Consider the following 12,385-nt stretch of genomic DNA (forward strand, 5'->3'; position numbering starts at 1 on the left):
TTGTGTTAATTTCTGCTGTACAGCAAAGTGACTCAGTTATACACATATATACATTCCTTTTTATATTCTTTTCCATTATGGTTTATCTCAGGAGATTGGATATAGTTTCCTGTGCTATACAGTAGGACCTTGTTGTTTATCCATTCTAAATGTAATAGTTTGTATCTACCAATCCCAGACTCCCACTCCATCCCTTCCCCACTCTTCCCTCCCCCTTGGCAACCACAAGTCTGTTCTCTATGTCTGGAATCACAAGTCCTTTTTAATTAATTTCATCACATTTTATCTTTTTTAAAGAATTAGTTTATTTGGTTCAATATATTAGGCAATTAATTTTTCTTAATTTCTTACCTGGAGAAGATAACAGTCTTTGAGATGACTGTATTTTATATTGTTGGGGCTGTGGACATATTTTGGGTTTATGAATTTTTGAGTTGGTGAATACCTTTAAGCCCATATCCTGTAAAGGAAATCACAACCTAATCAGTACACAAATATCATAAAATATGTATATACACATACTTGTTTTCATTGAATTTAACAAACAATCCAACTAGCTTAATATTAACCTTTTTTGTGTTTTTGGATTTGGAAGTTGTTTCTTTCAAACAGTGTCCCTGCCTCTTGTCACCCCAGCGTTAACCTGTAACTGTTACTCTAACACCCGTCTTTACTGTGCACTGAGGAAGCTCAGTCAGAATCCAACTTTTGAGCCTCACCACTAGCATCCTTAAACACGGGAAGCCCGCGCCATAAGCCCTGGTGCTGAGTATGTGTGGTTTAAGCACATTTCAGAGTAGCTGAGGTCATTCTCTCCTGCAAAGACTTTTTTCTTTGGAATACAAAGGCTTGCATTGTTTCACTTGATGTGTAAATATTACAGTTTTTCAGCTGTCTAATGATTCTAATCAGGTAGAACCATGTGAAATTACTGATATTTGACCATTTTAAAAAAACTTTAATTGGAGTATGGTTGCTTTACAATGTTGTGTTAGCCTCCACTGCACAACAAAATGAATCAGCCATACACGTATGTACAGATATGCCCTCCCTAATATTAAACTTGTAATGTTCACATGAGTAGAAAGGAAATTGATATACTTATAGAGATAATTTCATTCTGTTTTTACACCTTTTTCAACAGTAATTATTTTACATGTGTAATATTTATAAATGAATGAAATGAATGAAGAAAAAAAAACTTGCTTAATAATCCCAAAAGTTCCAGTCCTGGCTCTGTTGTTATTAGTAGATCTGCTACTATTAGTGACCTTGGAGAAGTCACTTGACCTCTCTATGTCCCATTACCCTCAACTATAATATGGAAGCATTAAAATAAATATTTTTTTCCATATATAATATTTCGTGAACCTTAAGAACTGACCATCAGCAATATAACGGACTTACCTTTAGGAAGCTATACATATCTTTTTCATTTGTATTTGATACTGGGGAATACATGATCCCATTGAGATAGATATTATGGTGACTGATGCAGTCTTCATTGTCTTCCTTCTGTTGATTTAAACGCTCAGGGAAACCGCTGAGGTCCTTTACTGGTAGCAGGTTATAAACCTGTACAAATGCAAAGGGCAAAGGGAGAAACTTACTTGTGGCTTATTTTTCTTAAGTGCAAGGAGACAAGAAAAGAATAATCACTACCAGACTTTCTTTGAGTGGCTCCGTTGCCTAGATAATATACAGAGAAGATGATTTTGAAAACGTTTAACAATTTTAGGGAAAAAAACAATTAAAACATTCCTATCTAAGTACTCAGGATCATAATCTTTTGTTACACAATTCAGAGGCAAACCCTAGACTCTATGCTGGAATGAAATAAAACTTAATTAAGAGAAATTGAGGTTTGCCATATTTGAGACATTGTGCAATGCTTCAGGATGACAGAATTAGGTAATAGTTTCATCTCTATCTGGTGGTTAGCAACTGACTCAGTGTTTAACAAAGTAAATGGACAACATATTCTAAACAGGCACATGGATAAGCATGTATCCTCTGTATAGGTCAGGACAGTATTTTCTTAGTATTATTCATGGGAACTAAATGCTCCATATCTTTATAAAATACATAAAACTTTAACTGTAGAATACTGAAAATGATACTTTCCAATTCACTTCAACAGGAAGAATAAGACAAACATAAAAATCCTGTAGGTGTTTTATATTTAAAGGAGTTCAAAATTGTTTGATAAGAATAGATTAGCAAAGTGAGTAGCACAATGAAATGAAACACTTTCTCAAAGGCAGCTCCTTCTTAGCGTTCTCCATCTCCTCCCTCTGCTTTATTTTTCTCCAAAGCATATCACATAATTATTGTCTGTCTCACCTATGAATATGTAAGTTCCATGAGTGCATGGATTTTTGTCTTTCTAGTAGTTCACTATGAGATCCCCAGAATTTAGGCACACAGTAGACACACCCAGAACACAGTAGGCACTAAATAAATATGTGTTGAATGAATGACTTATGCTACTAGGTGCAAGCGTTTCATCAGTGAAACATTATCAAAGATTGAGAGGAACCCTTGTTCTAACCCAGGTCTACTCCTAGATACATGAAAGCTTCTGCTTTATTATTAACAAACTAATAGAATTTTCTGCCTTATCTATCCACTAGGATTGTTATAATTAAAAAAAACTTTGAGAACTATAAAATTATGTTATACAAACATAAAACATTAATGTTATCGTTCCACATATTCCCTTGCTTCCACCATGCACTTAATATCTCCTTTAGAAGTATTCTGATATTTTTAATTAAATACCATTGGAAGGACCAAAAAGTAAGAGATCTTTTCTTGTAAGGTTTTCTTGTAGGGAAGTAAAAACATAACTTTCCCTTTATAAAATTTTGATAGTGAAAAAAACTTCAGTAAGAGGTTATTCCAATTGGCCTCATTGAAAATTTGAAGTAATGGGCAGACTACTATTAGGACACATTAAGTAGTTTCCTGTTGTTATACTAAGCATACCCTTTTGCTATTTTTCCTATTAACCCAGTATTTTAAAAGGTTTCATTTATTAATGTCATTTATCACATAGTAATTAATTTTTCCTAATTTTTATTAATCAGAGACAATACAGATCTTCCTTCAGAAACTGTGTTCATCTTGGGCATGCAGTGTTTCAACTGATACAATTCTTATTAAAAGAAATTTGATATTTCACTTAGCCTGTGCAGTCTAAGTGCAGTATATGTACCACTTATGTTAGACTTTTTGAAATATTAAAACTAGTTTGAAAACTCCTACTATTGGTTTCATAGAGCTCTAGGATTTCAGGGATTTTGGATGGTGCATGATTTATATTTATATTCATATGTAATATCTTCCTCACCAAAAAAAAGTGCACATGAAAGAGCTCAAAACTATTAACTCCTAGATAAATATAACTTTAATAGATTCTATCCCACTCAGAGTTTCTCCTTGCTCTGAGTCCCCTGGGGCTGACGGAACTCACTGTGGCCGCGGAGAGCTCGGCCTCGGGACTCATGAGCAGCACACTTTGGTCCACGGCACGGAGGGCGCAGAGGGACTGAGGGGAAGCGGTGACTTTCAGGTGGGCGTGGGAGGCTGGGAGACTCTGTGCTGGGCTGAAGTTCAAACCCACCTGTGGAATTGGGGACAAAGTCAGAAAAACAAATTTCCTGATTTACCCATGCATTCACCAGCATTTCCTGGGTGCTCCGCAAATTCAATGCATAATCACTTTGTTTGACTTCGTTGATATTTGGCACCATGTAAGTCTTGAGGCCTTTGGTTCCCTATTTTGTCACTCTGATTCTCATCAGTTGAGCTATTATAATGATATCTGTTTTTATAAGTTATTAAATTGGAGATGCCATTTTTCACCTTTGATACATAGCGAGGTGTTCATTAACTAACTGTGGGCGGGATGCAAATGGTTCTAGACGCTCTTGTATTTTTCTTTTGGCCCTTTTGTAGTCTTATAAACTTGGTTACATGTTTCCCAACATTTCATCATAAGAGAAGGGAACAAGGTACTCTGAACTGTATCATATGGTAAGAGACAATGCATGAGAATTTTGCACTAGGAGTCAAGTGACATGGATGGCTTCTTTTTTTTTTCTTAAATTGGGGTATAGTTGCTTTACAATGTTGTGTTAGTTTCTGCTGTACAACGAAGTGAATCAGCCATATGTATACATATATCTCCTCCCTCTTGAACCTCCCTCCCACGGCCCCCCCCCCCCACCCATCCCACCCATCTAGGTCACCACAGAGCACCGAGCTGAGCTCCCTGTGCTATACAGCAGGTTCTCACCAGCTATCTGTTTTACACACGGTACTGTTTATATGTCAATCCCAATCTCCCAGTTCATCCCACCCTCCCTTCCCCCCTCCTTGTCCACATGTCCGTTCTCTATGTCTGTGTCTCTGCTCCTGCCCTGTATTCCCAAATAGGTTTATCTGTACCATTTTTCTACATTTCACATATATGTGTTAATATACGATATTTGTTTTTCTCTTGACATGGCTTCTTAGTGTGATCTGCCATCACCTTGCTGAAAATCTCTGGGGAATTCATTTAACCCTTTTGGCCCCAGAGCTTGCATGTAGAAAATAATTAGTGATAGTGATAGTAACTTCTAGTTTTAAATGTTGAAAAATTTATGATATAAAACACCCACCTTGTTGGCCAGACAGTTTTCGACCTCATATTTTGCAGAGTCCCCAACCACTTCCCCATCAGGTAAAATGGCATAGATGAGCAACCTAGCGACGGGAGCGATGTCTGACTCCACGGGGACTGACAGGGGAAAATGGCCTTTCACTGGAACCCAGAGAGAATGAGAGGAAGTGGTCATGGGTTAGACAGCTCAGGGCTGAAATAACACTTTTCTGCTGTACAACGTTATTTTAGGAGCCTGGTCTGGTTGATGACTCTATTAGTAGATGTAATAGATATAAGAAACAGTAGATGTAATAAATGGATGACTATCTCTAAGAATCCTGGCTTTAAAAAAAAAAAAACCGTATCAAAGCCCCCTCTTCTCTCAAAATCACATAATGATTTCTCCCCAGTTTTAAGCTTGAGTTCATCTATACAAAGTTCTGATGCTATCTAAGGATGTGGAGACATCCATTTGGCTACCATTTGATCTAGACTTTACACTAGAGAAGGGAAATAGAACTTGAAGTTGCGAGATGTAATAGTAAGAGTTTAACACATTGTATTTACCCTGATATCCTCTTTAACTTTCTATGAACCAAATATTCTATTCTTTCTTCTTAAGAGGAGTACTGAGCTCCTTTGCAACTTATTTTTTGATGCCTACATAGAATTGTCAGAAGTTGCATCAAACTTCTCTACTATAGTGCTTCTGTGTTGCTACAAAGTAGCAACAAAAGAGTAGTTCACTGATAATTTTCTTAAGGGAACTTTTAGACTCCCTTAGGATAGGTGAAACCTTCAGAGGATTATATTGTTCCACATTTGTTCCTGGGGAGAGTCCAATTTACCTCTTCATAAAATCATAACTATCTTCAAAAGGGAAATATGATGTAAAGATATAAATGACTCAGCACAAGACCTAACATATAGAAGACACTCCAAAGTTTTACCTTCTCTCCATTGTCTAAAACAGTTTTGAAATGTCATTTTGAGAAGGAGGTCCATGACTATTTATGGTTTGAAAATTTGGAATAAGCATAAATTATGAAACAACTAAACACTTTAAATAATCTGAACAGAATAACCTGAAAGAAAAGAAAATAAATATTTGATAAAGGGTTTAAAAAAAAAACATTATTGCTTTCCCCTTTCAACTTCTTTATTGGGGTTAGATGAAAATTCTCTCTGTTTATTTGAAGCTATTCCTGGTATTTCTGCAGCGTAAGGTTGCATGTGACTGAGTAGGGCAGAAATGGGGAATTATGGAAATACTCACTGTCTCCCTGGTGCACGGGCAGTACGTGAGTCCCAGATCGGACAACGCCTCCCTTTGCCATTACCTGCAAAAAAGGAAATGAAAAGGGATTTAATGTGCCGGACAGAGATCTGACCCCAAGTCTTGCTCTCTATGTGATATGCTTGTTTTATTGAGCCCCTGCCGGCAATAATTAGCCCTGAGAGAAGTCAGACTTTCAAAAGGAACATGGATAAGAGGTCAAAGGAGTGATGCCTAAAGAGCTTCATAAATCCTTGCCCACACAGGAGTTTACAGATGAGTCAAAGTAGTGGCCTTCCTTCTCACCAGGTAATAGAACACGAGCTCCTTCAGCTCCTGCAGGACCTGTCCATTCAGTACATAATGTGCTTGGACTGTCTGAGCTTGGCCGCAGGGCAGTTCACGAGGCAAGGGCTCAAGGTGGACAAAGCTCTTGCTTCGGGAGAATACAAGGTTAGCAGTGTGATAAGCTTCTTCATATTCTTCTGACAGCCACTGGTAGCCGTAACAGGGACTATGATCCTTGTGTTTGACCTAATGAATTAGAAAAACAATATTATCTTATAGATTACGTGTCATAGAGAATCAGTGTGCTCACAGAATTGCATTCGTTTAGTATCCTACCTTAACTAGTACCTAGAAATCTTGTGCTCCACACTCAAAAGTGAGAGAGGAGGGTCCCTTATTTTGTTTATGTGTATTGCAGGCCTTTACAGGGCGGAGGCTCCTTGAGTTGGTATTGATTTTTACATTTGTGAAGAGCATAAAAGGAGGCATCCTTTGCTCTGATTAGCTTGGCTTACATTTCTTTGGCCACTTTACCTATTCAGACAGAGACACTGGAGCTATGAAACCTCACTGAGGAGACTAATCCTCAGAAAAGGAAGAATTGCATTTCAGAGAGTAGATGCCCCATTTATGATGGGTTTCAAATGGGTATTATGAATAAATGTAATATTGCAACCTTAGGGGTCTGAGAACACTTTCTGTAAATAGCATTGGTTCAAGAGTTGAGTTAGTGAAGTAGTTGAAGTCTATACTCAACTCTTAGTTATTTGCTCTTAATATAGAGTTGAGCCAGGATTTTGATCTAATTTATCTGATTCTGGAACCTACACTTAAAAAAATTGTGGTAAAAAACACAACATAAATTACCATCTTAACCATTTTAAAATGTACGGTTTGGTAGTGTTAAGTAATATGCAGCCCATCTCCAGAATTCTTTCATCTTGCAAAACTAAGACACTGTCCCCATTAAATACCAACTCCTCATTTCTCTTTCTTCCCAACCCCTGGCAACCACCATTCTACTTTCTATTTCTATGGCTTTGAGTACTTTAGATACCTCATGCAAGTGGAGTCATACGCTATTTGTTTTTTGTGACTGGCTATTTCACTTAGCATAATGTCTTCAAGGTTCGTCCACACTGTAGCCTGTGACAAGATTTCCTTCCTTTTTAAGGCTGAATACTATTCCATTGTACATATATACCACATTCTGTTTATCTGTTCATCTGTTGATGGATATTTGGGTTGCTTCCACCTCTTGGCTACTGTGAATAGTGCTGTTATGAACAGGGCTGTGCAAGTATCCCTTTGAGATTCTGTTTTCAATTCTTTTGAAGGTATACTCAGCAGTTAGAATACTGGGTCATATGGTAGTTCTCATTTGGGGGGACTCCCACGCTGCTTCCCACAGCGTTTGCACGATTCATGTCGCCACACGCGAGTGCACACGTGGAACCCCCACTTTAGCCAGAACACTATACTGCCTCCTTTTAACAAACTTTTTCAAAATTGACCTTGAATTGGTTTTTACTTTCTCATTTTTTGTTCCTAAGACTAAACACAACTTGGAAATGCCATCACTTTTCGGTTGCAACCTTTCTTCCAAGACTACTTCACATCATTGGTAACTTCCCTCCAAACTTACCCTGACAGTGAGGGAGGTGCCCGTGATGCTGGTGGTGTTGATGGAGAACTGCACCAGGCCGTGCTCATCAGTGGTGGCGTTGGAGTCATAGTGGGCTTCATCTGCTGTGATGAAGATGAGTTTATTTGGTATAGGGACACCTTTTCCATCCGCTAGGCGCACCTGAAGATTAAAAGCTGCAGATCAGTTATGTGGCTAATATCCAATAGGCACCAAATATTCATTTTATTACACATATTTATTGAGTGTGTCCAATATGTCAGACATGGTTCGAGGCATTGAGGCTACAGCAGTGAACAAAACAAAGTTCCTTCCATCATAGAGCATACGGTCCAGTAAAAGAGATAGCTGCTAAATAAATGCGTAATATATACTTATTTAGTGGTAATCAGTCCTAAGACGAAAAATAGTGTTAAGGGGTGGAGAATGATGGAGATAATAGAGGTGACCTGAGAAATGTATTCTGTGGATATTTTGGAAACTCTATATATTATATATATATATAACTTTTGGAGAGTCACAGACCACAAGAGCCATAATGAAAATTTTTAACCCATTAGTCAAATTTAATTGAGCCTCAAATACTTATTTTATAGCAGACCATTCCCTTTCTACAGATTAGTGTTCTGAGGTTTAATATTAGCAATTGCTAATATATTGTCCTGTGTGCTCCTCTAGTTTTATATATGATATCTGCTTCTTGACCTAGATTTGCAAACTTTTGGAAGGTAGGTAGATTTTATGAGGTACTTCCCATCTGAAAAATGTAAAATTGAAAAGAAGCATAGAATGTTAAATAAGGGCCTAAAGTCAAATTACTGCTAATATTGAACACAGAAGATGAGTAGTTCAGTTCAGATTTTAAAGATGGTGATTTTTTTTTCTCGGTATAAGCTACTTTTGGTAGAAGGAAGCACAACCAGCAGACTTGGATTAGTATTTGTAATTGATTAACGAGATCTCAGTTTGCTAATCAAATGTCAGCTGTATGTAGGAAGACCAGGATAGGTACAAAATTCTGATTCTTTCACTTTTGGTGAGAGAGTCTTGTGATAATAGGATAGTTATTTAGCAGGAATAAAATCTCAAAAAAGTACAATATACTTCTGAGAAATTTAAAGAAGTGAACTTTCGTTTTAGGAAGTGACCAAAGTTTCTGAACATGTTTGCTGTCATAACATAAAACATTCTAAAATTTATTCCACTACTCTTTTGTGGAGCCTGGTCCCTCTGTCTTTTACACTCTCCACAGCTGACATCTTATAATATTTCCATTAAAAACAGGATGCACAGTAATTACACATGGAGGTACATACAACTCTCATCTCAGACTTCTGGAGTCCGAAAGCTCCATTAGCACATCTGCTTAAAACAGTAAGCAGAAAAATAACAGTAGCAGATTCTTTTGTAGATCTGAGAGAAAAAATTCATATCTTTAAAATCTGGGTATACTTTAAATAGCAGTATTTTACCCCTCTGTGTACTGTTTTTAAAATATACTTGCTAAAATAAAATAAATATATTTGAATAAGTATACTTGAATAAAATAAAATATACTTGAAAAAGAAATGTATATATAATACCATGAAAGAAACACTAGGTACAGTAGAATCTTTTATATTTCAAAATAAAAATGAAAGCCACCTACCCACCCATTTCCATACCAAGTTAATGTTAGAAGGATAATGTGATTGGCCATAAGGAATTTCGAGACGCTTGTGAAAAAATATTATAAAAATCTGAGACTGCCTGGTAAACCATGGGAAAGAGATTGAGTGACATCACGCAGGGCTGTTCCCAAAACCTTCTAATTTTGCTAGTGCTTTAGAATGGTTTTAGAGATTTGATATACAAATTTACAGAGGAACAAATCTATTTTATGTGGTTTTATACCTTTGATTATATTAATCAACAGATAATATTAACCAGGTATAGTTTTAGCAGAATATGTTGTGCGTATTAGGTGAGAGTACGGTTTGATTTGTGAATTGAAAAATACCTCACCTGCCCAAAGAAGGGAATCCCTCGTCTAGCGTCTGAGTCTACTTTCACAAATGAGAGTTTGGTTATGGTTCTTGTTATTTCAGTGGTCCCTTTTCCAGTTAATTCCACCTCTGAAAAAGAAGGAAAAAATAAGTTCTCTTTTGGAAGGATGCACTCCCTGAACTTATCCTACTTCCTCCCTTTCAGTTCACTGTTTGGCAAAGGAACTAAACCCATGTCCATGTTCTTTCTCCCATACCCATGAGGTATACACACCTGTTCCTTCTTCTTGGATCTTGGCCTCCACTTCAATTTTCATTTCAAACCCTTGTCTCTTCATTTGGAAGATCTTGGTCTTTACTTGCTGAGAGAAGCAGCCCTGGCTGTTTAGCTAGGAGGGGACGAAATAAAATACAAAAACATAAGACTGGACAAATCAGTAGTCAGTTAATCTGGTGGGATTTTTTTTTTTTTTTTGAGGCAACATAACCTAGGAATTTTGTATGATGAGAACACAATAAATATTTTCTAGGGATTAATTATAATTACATCTCACAACAGTTTCTGGCTTATAACTGACAGGTGTATTCCTTAGTATCTGATATTCCCCAGAGTGAATGAGGTGAAGAAATGAAGAAATGCCTTAAAAATTGGGGGGTAATCTTACTGTAGCAGGCAGCTAACTCTTCACCGAAGCCTGGCTTCCCTTCCATAGTTTACAGCTGTGGCTGGGAAGCGGCTGCCCATCTGGGGACTGTGTTTCCCAGCTCCCTGGCATCTAGGTGGGGCCGTGTGACAAGCTCTTGCTCATAGAAAGAGAGAAAAACGGACACCCTTCCCAGCCAAGGTGGTTAAGATTTGTATGTTTTTTTCTCCTTCCTTTACATAATTGGATGGATACTCAAGGCGGCTTTAGATACCAGGTGCTGGAGATGGTTCAACTTCGATCATTCTGGGTGCTCGGTGCACCAAGAATACCCACAATGGACAATTACAAGAAATAATTCCTATTGTGCTAAGTCACTGATTTTTAAAAAACGACTATAGCTAGCATAGAATTCTCTTACAGATTGGTCTCTTCCTGAGTTACCACCATGTTGTAACTCACTGCTCATCAACAGTGCCCGGGCTGTTAATCCCTAGGAGTAGTTTCCCACATACCTGCTGACTGAACTTCTCACAGACAGCATGTGATTCTCCACCAAAGCAGTTAGAAGGGTTACTGTACTTTCTGCACATGTTTATAGTCACACGTCCTGGGACAGGCTTCCCGTATGTGTATCTGTCATAAGAACATTGCCAAATGGATCAAATCAGACATTGAACACCCCCATTTTCTACCTGTTTATATTTTCCCTTTAGCTATAGTATATATATATTTTTTTTTTTTAAATTTTTTTTAATTTTTGGCTGTGTTGGGTCTTCGTTTCTGTGCGAGGGCTTTCTCTAGTTGTGGCAAGCGGGGGCCACTCTTCATCGCGATGCGCAGGCCTCTCACTATTGCGGCCTCTCTTGTTGCGGAGCACAGGCTCCAGACGCGCAGGCTCAGTAGCTGTGGCTCACGGGCCCAGTTGCTCCGCGGCACGTGGGATCTTCCCAGACCAGGGCTCGAACCCGTGTCCCCTGCATCGGCAGGCAGATTCTCAACCACTGCGCCATCAGGGAAGCCCTATAGTATATTTTTAGACTCTGTACTTCCCTCTAATTTCTGCAGGGCTCATATAGTGTTGAGGGCAAGTAAACTAAGTAATGAACCTTCTCTTTTAGAAATTTCCAGTGCAACATGCTGGAATTTACTACAGTCTTCTTTTACCATGTCTTTTTTTTTTTCTTAATCTCTAATTTTCAGTTTCATCTTTTAAAAAATATTTTTATTTTGCCAAAGCTACACCAGATCTTAAGAGAAAAAACAATACCAACAAAACAAAACAAAGACAAGAAATAAATGCTCTCAATTCTACCTAGGAATATAAACTATTAATATGATGGTATCTCTCCTTCCATCATCCTCTTCCTATGTGTAGCCATCTCTGTTCATGTAGACTTTTGCTTGTTTACTTTTTACAAAAATGGGATTGTGCCATAAATATGTCATTGATAATTGCTGTGGTTTTGAGGGTATTTGTTTCCTTCCCTATTCAAAATACCCTCTATATCTATATTTGCAAGAGTACTGGTTCACCAGCTCTGTGGGATCAGGAGCTTGGTGACCTTACTCTGAGATAGTGCTGGGGCAGGGACCCAGCTGAAGGTCTTTAGGACTGGTTTCTTCACTCTGCCTGTTCTCTCTGTACTGCTACTGCTGGGCTACTGGAGATGGGAGCAATAAGATCCTAGAAACATGAATTTTCAAGGTTGGAAAAGACTGACTGTGAGATCATGTCTACTCTCATCAGTGACAATGGCAGTTCAGAGAAGTATGTGACATGCCTTAGGTAGACAGATGAGTTAGACGAGATTTCTGTAATATGCCTATCTCTACAAATTCTGAATCTGAGCCATTTTTCCACTATGTATCCAAGGTCAAGTAAATGATCTGTTG

At 37.9% G+C, this 12,385-nt stretch overlaps 2 protein-coding genes across 4 annotated transcripts in view; one reads left to right on the forward strand and one right to left on the reverse strand.

Moving 5' to 3' along the window:
• KLRG1 (killer cell lectin like receptor G1) overlaps positions 1-12,385 on the forward strand; it is a 181,243-nt gene that overhangs the window by 90,636 nt on the left and 78,222 nt on the right. The gene's annotated exons all lie outside the window — the stretch shown is intronic.
• A2M (alpha-2-macroglobulin) overlaps positions 1-12,385 on the reverse strand; it is a 40,572-nt gene that overhangs the window by 19,468 nt on the left and 8,719 nt on the right. Inside the window, exons 8-17 of the mRNA XM_068559603.1 lie at positions 11,005-11,125; positions 10,120-10,234; positions 9,865-9,974; positions 7,861-8,022; positions 6,234-6,461; positions 5,928-5,991; positions 4,668-4,810; positions 3,476-3,625; positions 1,408-1,575; positions 352-460 (exon numbers count right to left, since the gene is read on the reverse strand). Coding sequence (XP_068415704.1) covers positions 352-460; positions 1,408-1,575; positions 3,476-3,625; positions 4,668-4,810; positions 5,928-5,991; positions 6,234-6,461; positions 7,861-8,022; positions 9,865-9,974; positions 10,120-10,234; positions 11,005-11,125 — 1,370 coding nt within the window. The remainder of the gene's footprint in view (positions 1-351; positions 461-1,407; positions 1,576-3,475; positions 3,626-4,667; positions 4,811-5,927; positions 5,992-6,233; positions 6,462-7,860; positions 8,023-9,864; positions 9,975-10,119; positions 10,235-11,004; positions 11,126-12,385) is intronic.

This window comes from Eschrichtius robustus, chromosome 13, assembly GCF_028021215.1.
Source record: "Eschrichtius robustus isolate mEscRob2 chromosome 13, mEscRob2.pri, whole genome shotgun sequence".
NCBI lineage: Eukaryota > Metazoa > Chordata > Mammalia > Artiodactyla > Eschrichtiidae > Eschrichtius > Eschrichtius robustus.